Below are 12,122 nucleotides of genomic sequence, written 5' to 3'. Positions count from 1 at the left end.
GTTGTTTTGTTTGTTTACCAGTTCTAGTGTTAAGTGTTCTTCTGGAAATAATGTGTATTTATTTTTGGCAGTATGTGCTTACATTATTATGTCTTCATCATTACATCAGTTTAAAATGATCTTCAAACAATATTATCGTTTATCGCAATAATTTTTGAGACAATCACTCAGCAAAATGTGTTGTCGTGACAGGCCTAGGCATCATGTCATGGTACCAGGTGAGAATTCTCTGAGCCCCTAAGACTGACCAGTTTTATAACAAATATCAGTAGAGAATGCATGCAGAGGTGCTGGGTTTTATACCTCTGTAGTCATGGAACGCCTGGAACACCTGAATTCAGTGATTTAGAAAGGTGAGCACATACTTTTGGCAGCACAGTGTATGCCTTATAATCCATTTAAACATTTGCCTGTCTCTGCTTCTGTAGAATAATGTGGTTGCTGATGCTCCTACTTCTGGACTACCAGCCAGACAGCGCTGGATGAGCAGAACTAAGAGTGTGTCTGTCTCTGCAGACATCTTTCCATTCCACTGCTCTCACTATTTTTCCTCCACCCATTTGCTTTTAGAGTAGTGTAGATTAATCAGAGGGATTTAATTAACTTGGCCGCCACACACATATCAAACTGAGATACAAGGCATACTATAAACTCAGCCAATTATCTCCTGATCTCCTGCTAGACAGGGTGGTGGTGGACACAGGGGTGCATGGCTGCCTGCCTGTCCCTGTCCCCACACGTCCTTCAATCCTCCACCTGTGAACAACAGCAGATCTTATTACTACAGCTGCCCCCGTCCTCACCCTGACTTTACTCACTGGGAAAGAGCCCAGCATTATAGATGAGCAGCTACAGATTGGGTTCTTGTGAGTACTTGTGGAATGAAGTTAATTCTCGTTGCAACCCTTGGTCATTTTAATTTTAAGGTTGCAGAGTGTGACATGCTCGCTGAGCAGTCTTTGTGGTGTTAAGTTGGACTAAGTGATTCGCTGTTGTCACTTAATCCACCATTGCAACAACAATGTGTGCAACACGCAATCACTGCTTGGATGGACTCTTAAGTGCTCTCACCTAACTTTTTATTTACGGTAGCTGCTTGAGATACAAAAGCTCACAGAGTGATGGGAACAATGAGTAATGGTAAAAATATAACAGTTCTCAAAAATATTAAATTGAATTTTTCACCACAGAATCACAATTACATATTTTCAAGATATCATGCAGCCTGAGTTTTTAATCACTTTATTTATGGTGAACTGACATGCTCTTCTCTCATATAACCCAGTAGAAAAATTTACTTTCAACCAACTAACCCTAACTCCAAACTAGGCCTGTGAAAATAAATCAATTAATTGCATGATAGATTAATTCAAGCTCAAAAAAGTCAATTTTTATCATCTATTATTTTTCTCTTTTCTCTCTCCCTTTCTACCAAAAACTAGTAGAAACCAAGTTTTCAGTCTGCTGCTTTGATCTCAGCTACCCCTTTTTTTAAAGGACACTTTTGTTTACAGAGTTTGTTTACATAATTCATTATAGTTGTTTCTCGGCAACAGACTGGCGACCTGTCCAGGGTGTACCCCGCCTCTCGCCCGAAACGTTTGCTCGAGATAGCACCCTTCCCGACCCCACTAGGGACAAGGGTGTACAGAAAATGTATGGATGGATGGAGTTGTTTCTGTTTACTTATTTTGGATGTCTTCCTATTCCAGTGTTAAACGTTCATTAGAAATTAAATTTATTGATCTATGAGAATGTGTTCTTGCTTTATGCCATTACCATTTTAGCGCTTGAAAGTGGGCTCAAAACAATGATATAATTTGTCACAATAACTTCTGGAACAATTTATTGTTCAGCAAAAAATTTTATTGTAACAAACCTAGTCCAATCCAATTTGGGGGGAAAAAAATCAATACCCAATGTAGAGTGAGATATTCTCATAGGAGCTGCATATGTTTAAGAGTACTGATGCATCAGTACTCATACTGAAGTGACCAATGTTCCAGTGTTGGGTGTTCAGAGGACGAGCCAGATTGTAGGTCTCTTTAGAGAAACTTAGCGTCTCTCTAATTACTCATTACTAATGGCAAGCTGCACTTTTTTTGTTAAAAACAGAAACAGCATAATGTGGCCAATAAATCTTTGTAAAAAAATCAATGTTCGCAGTAAGATGAGTCATAAAACAACTGTTGGTGATGAAATGGGACACAGCCTAACAAATAGAGAAAGCTGTTTTACAAAGAAGCCAAATTATCCATTCTATGTCAACAGCATTAATAACGATGTCCACAGTCCCATCTGCATGTCTTGTAGTAAAGTCTTTTTTGACCAACTGAGGATCAGCTCTGCTTTTACTTCATTGTCTCCTTGGCATAACACATTTCAACCCTAACAGGGCTATTTAAAGGACTTCACAAAGAAAAAATAAACAACAAATACATCAAAATGCTAAATACATGTAAAAACCACAGGGTGTTACCAAAAGAAAAACTACAGTGAATTCTTTTAAGCTTAGCCAATTAAACTTGGCCCGGTCTCCCTGATTCCACCATATCAGTATTGAAATGCTGTTAGTGGTGCTGATGTTCTTAGCAGGAAGAGGGACCCCTAAATCAAATTCTGCTCAAGCCCCCATGCAACCTTGGGGCAAAACCTGCTACACTGCACACCTTTCTGCTGGACCTAAGGGGAAAACGGGGAGATTTCATTTATGTGGCACTAGTAGAAACCAAGCTTTTCCGTTTCATCACTGTTGTGTGTATATAAGTGCCACAGAGCAGTTTGTTTTTTGTTGCCTGGGCTTAGGCCAGTCACAATAACAGATTTTGCTGGGCGATTAATTGTGCCAGAAATTTTTGATATAAATGATAATATTGTCATTTTGAGACTATTTTTAACTGATAGCATAAAAGCAGCCTAACAATGCAAATACACCCGCTCAGGGGTAAATAAACAAATTTTGAAACTACATTTATCGCTGGAACTGGAAGACCTTTAAATAACAACAACAACAAAAAAACTAAAAAAAAAAATGGGAGGGGAATTGGAAAGGGGTTGAGGGAGCTGAATTAGCACTTATCACATTCAGATCCGCCAGTTGATTGCAGAGGGTCCGGCCCCCACACTATGCTGCCCTGGGCTGTTGCCCATGTTCATTGGTGTAGAAAGTACTCAATTTACTTATGTAAAAGTACAAATAAACAGACAAAAATGTACTCTAGTAAAAGTAAAAGTACCACATTGCCATTTTTACTTAAGTAAAAGTAAGAAAGTACTTGCTATTAGACACCCCGGGTGCCACCTGTAGTTCTCGTTCACGTGCTGCACGTCACCACGCCTGTCACCTAATGTTGAAAAACATTAGGTGACAGCTAAAGGAAATGAAGGATGAAGACAGACATTGCTTCTGTCCATGCACAAGGCGACACGTTAAGATGGCAAGGGTCAGAGTTTCTTTGTGTCTGAGGAACAGCTGTTCTAAATTGTGTGCCAACGTGGACGGATGGAACGTTTCAGTTTAAATTGGTTTTGACACAAATCTCTAAATATAAAAGTTTTGTATGTTTATCAAATATCAATTATTTTTGACAAGCCTACCTCAAAGATTGCAGATATTTAAACCTTTCTCTCACAATATCCCCTAAACACACTATAGGTATTATATCAATGTTGTCCTGACCTCCCTCCACATTGCTGCCATAGCGCCAGCGTCCCCAGCTGTGGCACATAGAGATGGCAGATGTTTTGTGCTCTTCCTGACACAACCCCTGACTGTTCACAGGAAGGAACAGGTTGCAAGCAGGGAACTTCTGAAGCCACTGCTTTGCTACTATGATTATTATATTGTATTTTCCCTCTTGTACATGTTTCTCTTTCAGAACATGGATAAGATGCAGCTCCCATCTGTAACCTTGATTGTTGGCTGTGGAGTATCCTCGCTCACACTGCTGCTTCTCATCATCATCTACGTGTCTGTGTGGAAGTAAGTTAATCCTTGCAAAGAAAAAACATCACTGCTGTTATTGATGCAAGTGTTAATACCAGATCAGGGACTCAACAGATTGAAACGTCCCATCACATTTTGTTTTATTAAACCATTTTTTGAAACTGCACACTAATATTGTATAATTTGTTATAATACATAGACAATTATAATATCAAATTTATATCTCTTCCTCAAAAAAGAGATTTTATATAAAGGGACTTCCTGGTAAAATAATGGTTAAATAAAATAATGCTCTCAATGGCCACATTATTAGATGCACCATTCAGCTACCTGAATAATCCTTAAAAATCAAGAAATATCTGATAAACATTTTAAGCCTAGCTCTGTGGTCAGAGGGTGGTTTCTTTAATACAGTGGTTCCCAAACTTTTTCTCCTGGGACCCCCCAGTGGTTTCCAAACTATTTCTGCCCCCCCCCTCAGACACCTATGAATAGCTGTCTGGGGGGCTACTTGTTACAGCACCTTAAGCTTAACAAGGCTACTTGTTAAGCTTAGGGTGCTGCATTGATATTAGCTAGTGATCTTTTAGCTAACATTACCTGCATCCAACAGCTTTACTCAACTCAGTCGGTTAGTTTGGGGGAAAAACTGTGAAAAGTTCTTTGCGTTTTGCTGGTTTACTGCCATGATTCTAACACACACCTGAGTAGCTCTGCACAGCAGCAGCAGGTCTCCTTCACTGCTGCACAGGTGGAAACCCAGCGCAAGCATCATAGTGCTCATGTTGCGTTTAAAGGCGGCTCGGAAAAACAGGTTACCATATGTTAACTATGGATTGAACAGTTTTAACTGCTGATAAAAGTGACAGAGGACACAGATATGGGAAGTGTGGAAGCCCCTACTGTATCAAATTGACAGGAATAACAGAGAGTCGGCCATTCTAAGGTAAAAACCCAGAGCATACAGCGTTCATGTTTTTTTTTTATTTTTTATTTTTCATCCATCCAGACGGCTTCCCGTGACCCCCTGCAATTGCACGGCGCCCCCCACCCCTAGGTGGCATGCCCCACAGTTTGGGAACCTCTGCTTTAATAGCAGTGCTGGTGGGGAAAACCAGGGTAAAGTTAGCCGCTTGGCTAACAGTTTGCAGTTTGTATGTGTGCCTTGCACATGCTCATTTGGAACACCGGCTGTCCCCTCAGCTCTAGTCTGGAACAGGCATTAAGCTGCAGGGTGTAGGTTCCACTGGCACATCGTCAGTAAATATTCACTTCTCACGAGTGGACTGGAGCTGAGCATGACTGTGTGTCTTCTCTCTCAGACAGCCAGACACAATGTCTCTTTTGGGGAATGTATAATTCAAAGATTGCTTATGCAGAATTATGAATAAGCAAGGGTCAAGGCTTGTGTGCAGTGTCTCCTCGATGTCACCCTTGTGAGTGACGGCCGTAGAAGAGACAGAATGGCTTCTTGTTAACGTGATGCCACATGCATGATGTGAAACTCTTGAAAATAGGTTGATGCATTGTGGGATTAATAGTTCCTATAGCAGGGTCCTGCAGTTCAGCCCTTTATAGTGAAAGACCAACAACTTGTATTAATTTCCCAGGTTAACAATGCACTTGGATGCTTGAAGAGACACAATAAGCTGGCAGCTGGAACTCAGTGCACACCATCATCAGTCATTAATAGCATTTAAAGAAACCTTTAAACTGGAGCTGTCGATTTTGGATCCCAGGGTTCCTTCTTTTTCTGCTTCCTGCAGGTACATTCGATCGGAGCGCTCAGTCATCCTCATTAACTTCTGCCTCTCCATCATCTCCTCCAATGCCCTTATTCTCATTGGACAGACCCAAACAAGGAACAAGGTTAGATCTAATGAGAGGCCGTATTATTTGACACTGCAACCCAGTAGGCATGTTCAGTGTGTTATGTCTCCCTTTCTTGTTCCAGGTTTTATGCACCCTGATTGCAGCATTCCTTCATTTCTTCTTCTTGTCGTCATTCTGCTGGGTTCTGACTGAGGCCTGGCAGTCATACATGGCCGTGACCGGTCGCCTCAGGAACCGCATCATACGGAAGCGCTTCTTGTGCCTCGGCTGGGGTGGGGATTCCAATTGTTGCCTACTGTTCTGCTCTTCGTGGCTGTTTAACTTCCTCTGAGTGAACATCCAGTCCTCTGTTTCCTCCCAGGTCTCCCAGCACTTGTTGTAGCCATCTCAGTGGGATTCACCAAGGCAAAAGGATATGGAACACCAAACTAGTAAGCGTGTTTTCTTATGGGTTAATGGTGTGAACTTCCTCCTCTATACATATATTAATGCTGGGTTATTACACATGAGACAAGGGTTATGTTTACAGCATAATTAACCTTTCTCTTCCTTTGTTTCATCTATATTTTACTTCCCTCTTTCTTGTCATGCCAACACCCCTTTCATTCCAACCTTCCATATTTCTGCCCCTCTCATCTTCCATCGACCCAAACATCACTTCTTTCAATCACCTGTCTCTCTCCACCTTTCTATCTTCTGCTGCTCTCTGGAAGCTGCTGGCTGTCTTTGGAAGGAGGCCTTCTCTATGCATTTGTTGGACCTGCTGCAGCTGTAGTCTTGGTATTTTCTTATCTTTTTATATGTTTCTTGACTGTCAAAGCTTCTGCATCAAAGCAAAGTTCATCACTGCCATGTAACACATTATCACTTTGAAACTGAATGCTGCATTTTGTTTGGATGCAAGTTTTTGCACAAAGTTACCATAGCAAGCTATTGGTCAGAGATTTAAACACAATCTTTCATTAAATGCTTCATTAAAATGGAAATTAGGATGACAGGTTATATTCAAAGCTTTTAAAATGGTCTTGGCCACTAAGTTCTCCAGGATATATGACTTGGGAGCTTTTTACTGGCTAAGTACCAGTCATCATTTTGTAGGTCGGTCATGATGGTAAATCTTGGCTGAAATTTTTGACAGGCTGTTTTGTCTATATTGATTTGTCTTTAACAACTTTTACTGTAAGAATTCAGAAATATTAAACCTAATTGCTGGTTGAATATTTCATAAAACAAAACATTCCCAACATCAGCTCCATGTCACAGAACTATGATGCTAAACAATCTACAAAAAATATTCTTCAGGTTTTTGTACAGAAAATCTTGTTTTCTATAACTAAAGCTCAACTGAAAAATAATGGCAAGGAATTAAAGTTATAATGAAGTTATAACTCTCCTAAAAAAGTAAATGTCAATTGTGCTTTGCACAATGTGGTCAAATTGTGAAAGCTAATTCAAATCTGTACAAGTGACAACAGGAAGCCTTTAACCTGGAGCTGCAGCCAATGTATGTCAAAAACAGACTTACATTCCTTCAACCATAAATATAAAAGCAGTTGCTTTCAGTTTATTGCTCCAGTTGGAAAAGGAAAGCCAGCTAACATTTAAAATTACCAAATGACACAAAGCTTACTGTTCTGCTAAATAAGGTCTGCTTGTTTGAGAACAAAATGAATGGATTACAGATCACAGTGACATTTAAAGAGTCTGTAATTCTGAAGGATGAATTCCATCCCATATTTAAAAAATGTTTATATTGTAAATGGTGAAAGAGATGAATAGACCAGAGTTAACTGGTAACAAACATAAGTTATGAATTTGAAAATAATCGGGTTGGTGGTCTGGACTGAAAACAAGAGAGGCATTTCCAAACAAAACTCTGAAGGAATTTGAAACTCTAGAAAATCTTTGATCAAAACCAGCTCAGAATATTCCAGTTTAGGAAGGTCTGACTCTCTTATCTTCTTATCTGAAGATAAGAATTAAAGAAATGAGGGGAATTCCTAATTTTTTTTGAATTCTTTGTTAATATTGTAATGCTCAGAGAAAATAAGCTGGGACATTGCAAAGCACCATATTCTTTCATTTCCTTTTCCTTTGGCTCTGTCTGCATGATTTTATGTTTTTCTTGCTTTTTCTACAACTTCCTGCTCCATTATGTTTCCTCTCTTTTATTTCTAACCCTCCCTTCCTTTCTTTACTTAATTATTTGTTTGCATTCTCGTTTTTCTTTTTACCTCGCATCTTTTCTTGTTTTAATATCCTACATTTCAGTAATTGCTTTCTTTGCTCCTCGTAGTTTCCATGTTTCCCATTTTTCATCCTATAACCTTTTACTGTTTCATGTCATTGCCTTTCTTTACTTCTTCACTCTTCCTTTCTATTTATCTGCCATTTTAATTTCAGTATTTTCTGCTATTGTTGTTTACTGTTAGCACTACATGCATATATGCATATGCATGTGAAACTTGTTTGTTCATGGTAAAGTAAGGATACGTGTCTGACTAAGAACAGAATCTAAACATCTCAACCTTAGCTTTTTTTTAAAAGGTTTACTATTTGGTTTAATGATGGTTAATATGTATATGTTCCTAATGAACATGAATTAGAGTTCTGTTGTTTAGCTAGAGAAGTATTTGCATCCTTGTATAAAATTTGGAAATGCTGGGATCATGTAGAGTAAAGTGTAAATAGGTTGATGAAAATCTTCTTCTCCGAAACTTGCTGAGGTTTTGCTCTCAATCCTTAACTGCAAGGTATAATAAAAGACTCCCTATTAAAGTGGAGAGCTTTATAATATTACCATAGTTACAACATACTAACTTAGTAAAGCACTATTTAATGTTGCATTCCATCTGCTTCGAAACTCGGAACTCAGATTTAATGTCGCAGGCAACTTAACAGTGTTACACTTCCCAGTTGTAAAACATTTTGGGGGAAATGTGCTCAGTGACCAGGCTAACTACTCTTAGTTACATGACATATATGACTGACTGCACAGTTTAAAATTTCCATCAAATACATATTTTATAAATTATATGATTTCATTTTCAAATGGAATAAGCAGTCAACAAAAATCTATGGAATAATCCTGAAGTATAAAACCTCAGAGGATATAGAGTGGAACCTGTCATAATCAGTTCCTTAATGATACTATAGCAGAACATCAAAGCAGCAAAACAGAATGATACTTTGTGTCATTTACAGTTATAAATCCAAGGCAGACAAAAATGAATTGTGAGATTCCTCAATGATCCATTCTCTGGGAACTTTTATATAACACCTGGTGACATTCACTCACTGCTGTGAAGGTTAGTCCAGTTGCAGCCATTCCAGTTCTTATGCCACCATCTATGTCCCCTGGAGTCCGTTCTTAATTGTGACCACTGGTCTGCTGCATTCTTACCAGATTCCACCAAAATAAAACCAACCTTGATCCATGTGGCTCTGTCCTGCTTTAGTTATTGAAGGTGTGTCAAATGTTTTATGATGAAGGGACATCATTAAAAAAAAGAAAAAGGTCAAGTCAGTGTAAAAAAAATCTATAAATTAGGTTAATTCAATCCTAATCTTACTGCTATGAATGCAAATGTCCATGAAAAATGGTTAATAAGGCTCAAGAAAAGCTCCTTCTCTTCTCACAGTTGCTATTTCACAGAGAAAAGGGTTGGCCTCAGCTTAGCCAGCAACATTCTGTGGTGGAAAACTGACATATTAACAGTCCTCTAAACTCATGATCAACCAAAACCAGATGTCTATAAACAGAATGGTTTTAGTTACTTCAGTCCTTGGCCCTTCCTTCCTACGAGGATCAGTTTGTTTATAACCTGTCACTGTTACTCTGCAGTCATACTGAAAGCCTGGCTCACTCTGACCATCGTCTGATTACATGTAGAAATGTTTATATACATAAAATCTGAAATAAGAATTCATCTAATCAGCCATGCACCATCACTCCCAGTACCTTTGATTTCACTCATATTTTATGTATGATTTCTGTTTGCTGCTCATCCTTCCTGTTCAGAATGAATTTTATTTAATCTTTAAAACCTGTTTTTAATTTCTTTTTTTCCTCATTTTTTGCATTATTTAATGCCTGTGACTCAAATTTAATAAGATGTGTTTCAGTTTTTAGAATTCAGAGCCAGCAGTGAGCTTACCTAGAGTCTGTTCTGCAAGCCATTTACATGCATGCTGGACGTTATAGACACCACCATCATCATCCTCACTACAGTGGTGCTGCATGTTCTGAAGCAAGAAAAGTGCCTTTACTCTGCTTTAACCCTGTGCCTCTTGTCTTTGGCAGGTTAACATGGTTATTGGGATTCTCGTTTTTAACAAACTGGTCTCCAAAGATGGCATTACTGATATGAAACTAAAGGAGAGGGCGGGGTATGCCTTAAACCACACATTCATTTTACACAGTGACCTATAACCAGGCTGGCTGCTTATGGAGGGGACTGTGGCTGTTACCGGCTTCAGCTCTGAAATAACGGTCAACTGAAATGGCTAAATCTGACGCTGGAATCCTCTGAGTGTACTAGACCAAAAAAACAAAGGCTGTCTGGTTATTGGTCCTGCACAAACTGAGCAAATTGATGACTCATCTCATTGCTTTCTTTTATGTTTCTGAAGTGTTGCATTCTCCTCCAGCTGCTCTTTGTTTGCAGGTGTTGCTCTTGATGTAAAAGCTCTGTAAAACCATCCTCTTTTTAATCCTACTACTTCTTCTCTTTTCAGTAAAGGGAATCAGGGTGTAAAAACAAATTATGTGTTGGGCTTAATTTCCTTATCTCTAACTCCTCTTGCGTATCTGTAAACGGTTTAGTTGCATCTATACATCTCAGTAAATATCTTAGTGCTACAGTACCTAGTGAGAGACTACGATTTGGCTGTACTGTTGCTGAGCAGGTGTGAAGCTTTCTCATCTGAAATAGACATTGTTTCTTTTAATTCTGTATGATATATGTTTATTCTACAAATATGAAACAAGTTGGTTCCATATGATCCACATCAAATGTGATGTACAGCTTCCTCTCCATGCAATGCCTGGAAGTAAGCTTGGGTGAAAAGCATTTTAAATTTCCAATATGTAACTTTTATTTTTAAAAAAAAGGTTTTTTTTTTTTTACATATTTGTTAAAACTGTCACCATGTCATAACAGTGTAATATGAAACAATATGTGGAAAAAAATCAAGCTCTTCTGCCTATGGCTCTACTGCCATCTGCAGAAATGCACTGCTCCTTGACTGAAACAACTAGTCAGAGCCAGGAGGACTGTCAATCATCTTCAGCTTATGCTCAGTCTGTTAATGGAGGAACACCAACTTCTCATTAAAGGAAATCTATTTATCTGCCTTTATTGATGGCCATGCTAACTAGCCTGAACTTGCATGTTATGCTAGCTGTGGGGAACGAGCTGTAGCCTGGCAGAGTTCTAAGGGGGAGGATGTTAGCAGTGTGTACAGTAGGGCAGCGTTTCCCAATCCTGGTCCTCAAGGCAACACCTGTCAATGAGGCACACTGTCCCTCAAGGAGAGTGTACCTCAAGGACAACAAGGGAACATGTTTTAGATGTTCCCTTGCTTTATCCTAACTTGATTCAGCTGATTGCAGTTCAGCAAACACCTGTCAATTGAAATCACCTGGATTGAAGCAAAGAAACACCTAAAAGATGCGGGGCAGTGTACCTAGAGGACCAGAATTGGGAGACACTGCACTATAGTTATTGACTAAGATCCTCCTCCTGGCTCTGATTGGTTGTTTCTAACCATGCAGTTTATTTCTGCAGATGGCAGTAGAGTCACAGGAAGGAGGTTGAGTAGCTTGATATTTTAACAGATTATCTGACTCTTATTATACTGTCTGGACAAACTGATATTTTTTTTAATATGTAAAAAACATATTTTTTTAAAATAAAAAAATTACCTATTTCAGCTTTAAGCCTCTTTCACAAAATGAAAATGGCCTTCCTCAGTCTGTTTTTTTAAATGACTCAGATTGCATTGTAGATATAAATCAGCCTGTTGCTGTTTACCCTCTGAGATGTCAACACGTCCATCCACCGCCGTGTATTGGCCAACTAACAGGGATTAGCTGCCTTCAAGAGTGTGGTGTAGCAATGGCGAATGTTTCTTTTGTTATTTACACAGACTGGACAAGCCAGGCTGCAATGGACTGAGATACAACAGATCAGTAGACGTAAGCCAAGGGTAGTTTTTTTTTTTTTTTTTTTTTTTAACCAAAGCACTGATGGTTAATAGCCAATAGTATAATACACTCCTGATCAAAATCTTAAGACCAGTCAAAAAATTGCAAGAATTTGCATTTTGCACTATTGGCTCT

General features: G+C 38.9%; 1 protein-coding gene across 9 annotated transcripts in view; it reads left to right on the top strand.

Annotated features, from left to right (window-relative positions):
- The window catches only part of adgrb1a (adhesion G protein-coupled receptor B1a), a 240,299-nt gene that overhangs the window by 192,910 nt on the left and 35,267 nt on the right, over positions 1–12,122 (top strand). For all 9 annotated transcript variants that reach the window (XM_016670626.1, XM_007550410.2, XM_016670629.1 and 6 more), the window contains 6 exons: positions 3,879–3,982; positions 5,713–5,815; positions 5,901–6,051; positions 6,141–6,210; positions 6,493–6,559; positions 10,083–10,168. In XM_016670626.1, the coding sequence (XP_016526112.1) occupies positions 3,879–3,982; positions 5,713–5,815; positions 5,901–6,051; positions 6,141–6,210; positions 6,493–6,559; positions 10,083–10,168 (581 nt within the window). The remainder of the gene's footprint in view (positions 1–3,878; positions 3,983–5,712; positions 5,816–5,900; positions 6,052–6,140; positions 6,211–6,492; positions 6,560–10,082; positions 10,169–12,122) is intronic.

The sequence above is a fragment of the Poecilia formosa genome, unplaced genomic scaffold (genome assembly GCF_000485575.1).
Source record: "Poecilia formosa unplaced genomic scaffold, Poecilia_formosa-5.1.2 Scaffold36, whole genome shotgun sequence".
NCBI lineage: Eukaryota > Metazoa > Chordata > Actinopteri > Cyprinodontiformes > Poeciliidae > Poecilia > Poecilia formosa.
The sequence above is the reverse complement of the archived record's forward strand: the minus strand, read 5'-3'. Positions and strand labels throughout refer to the sequence as shown.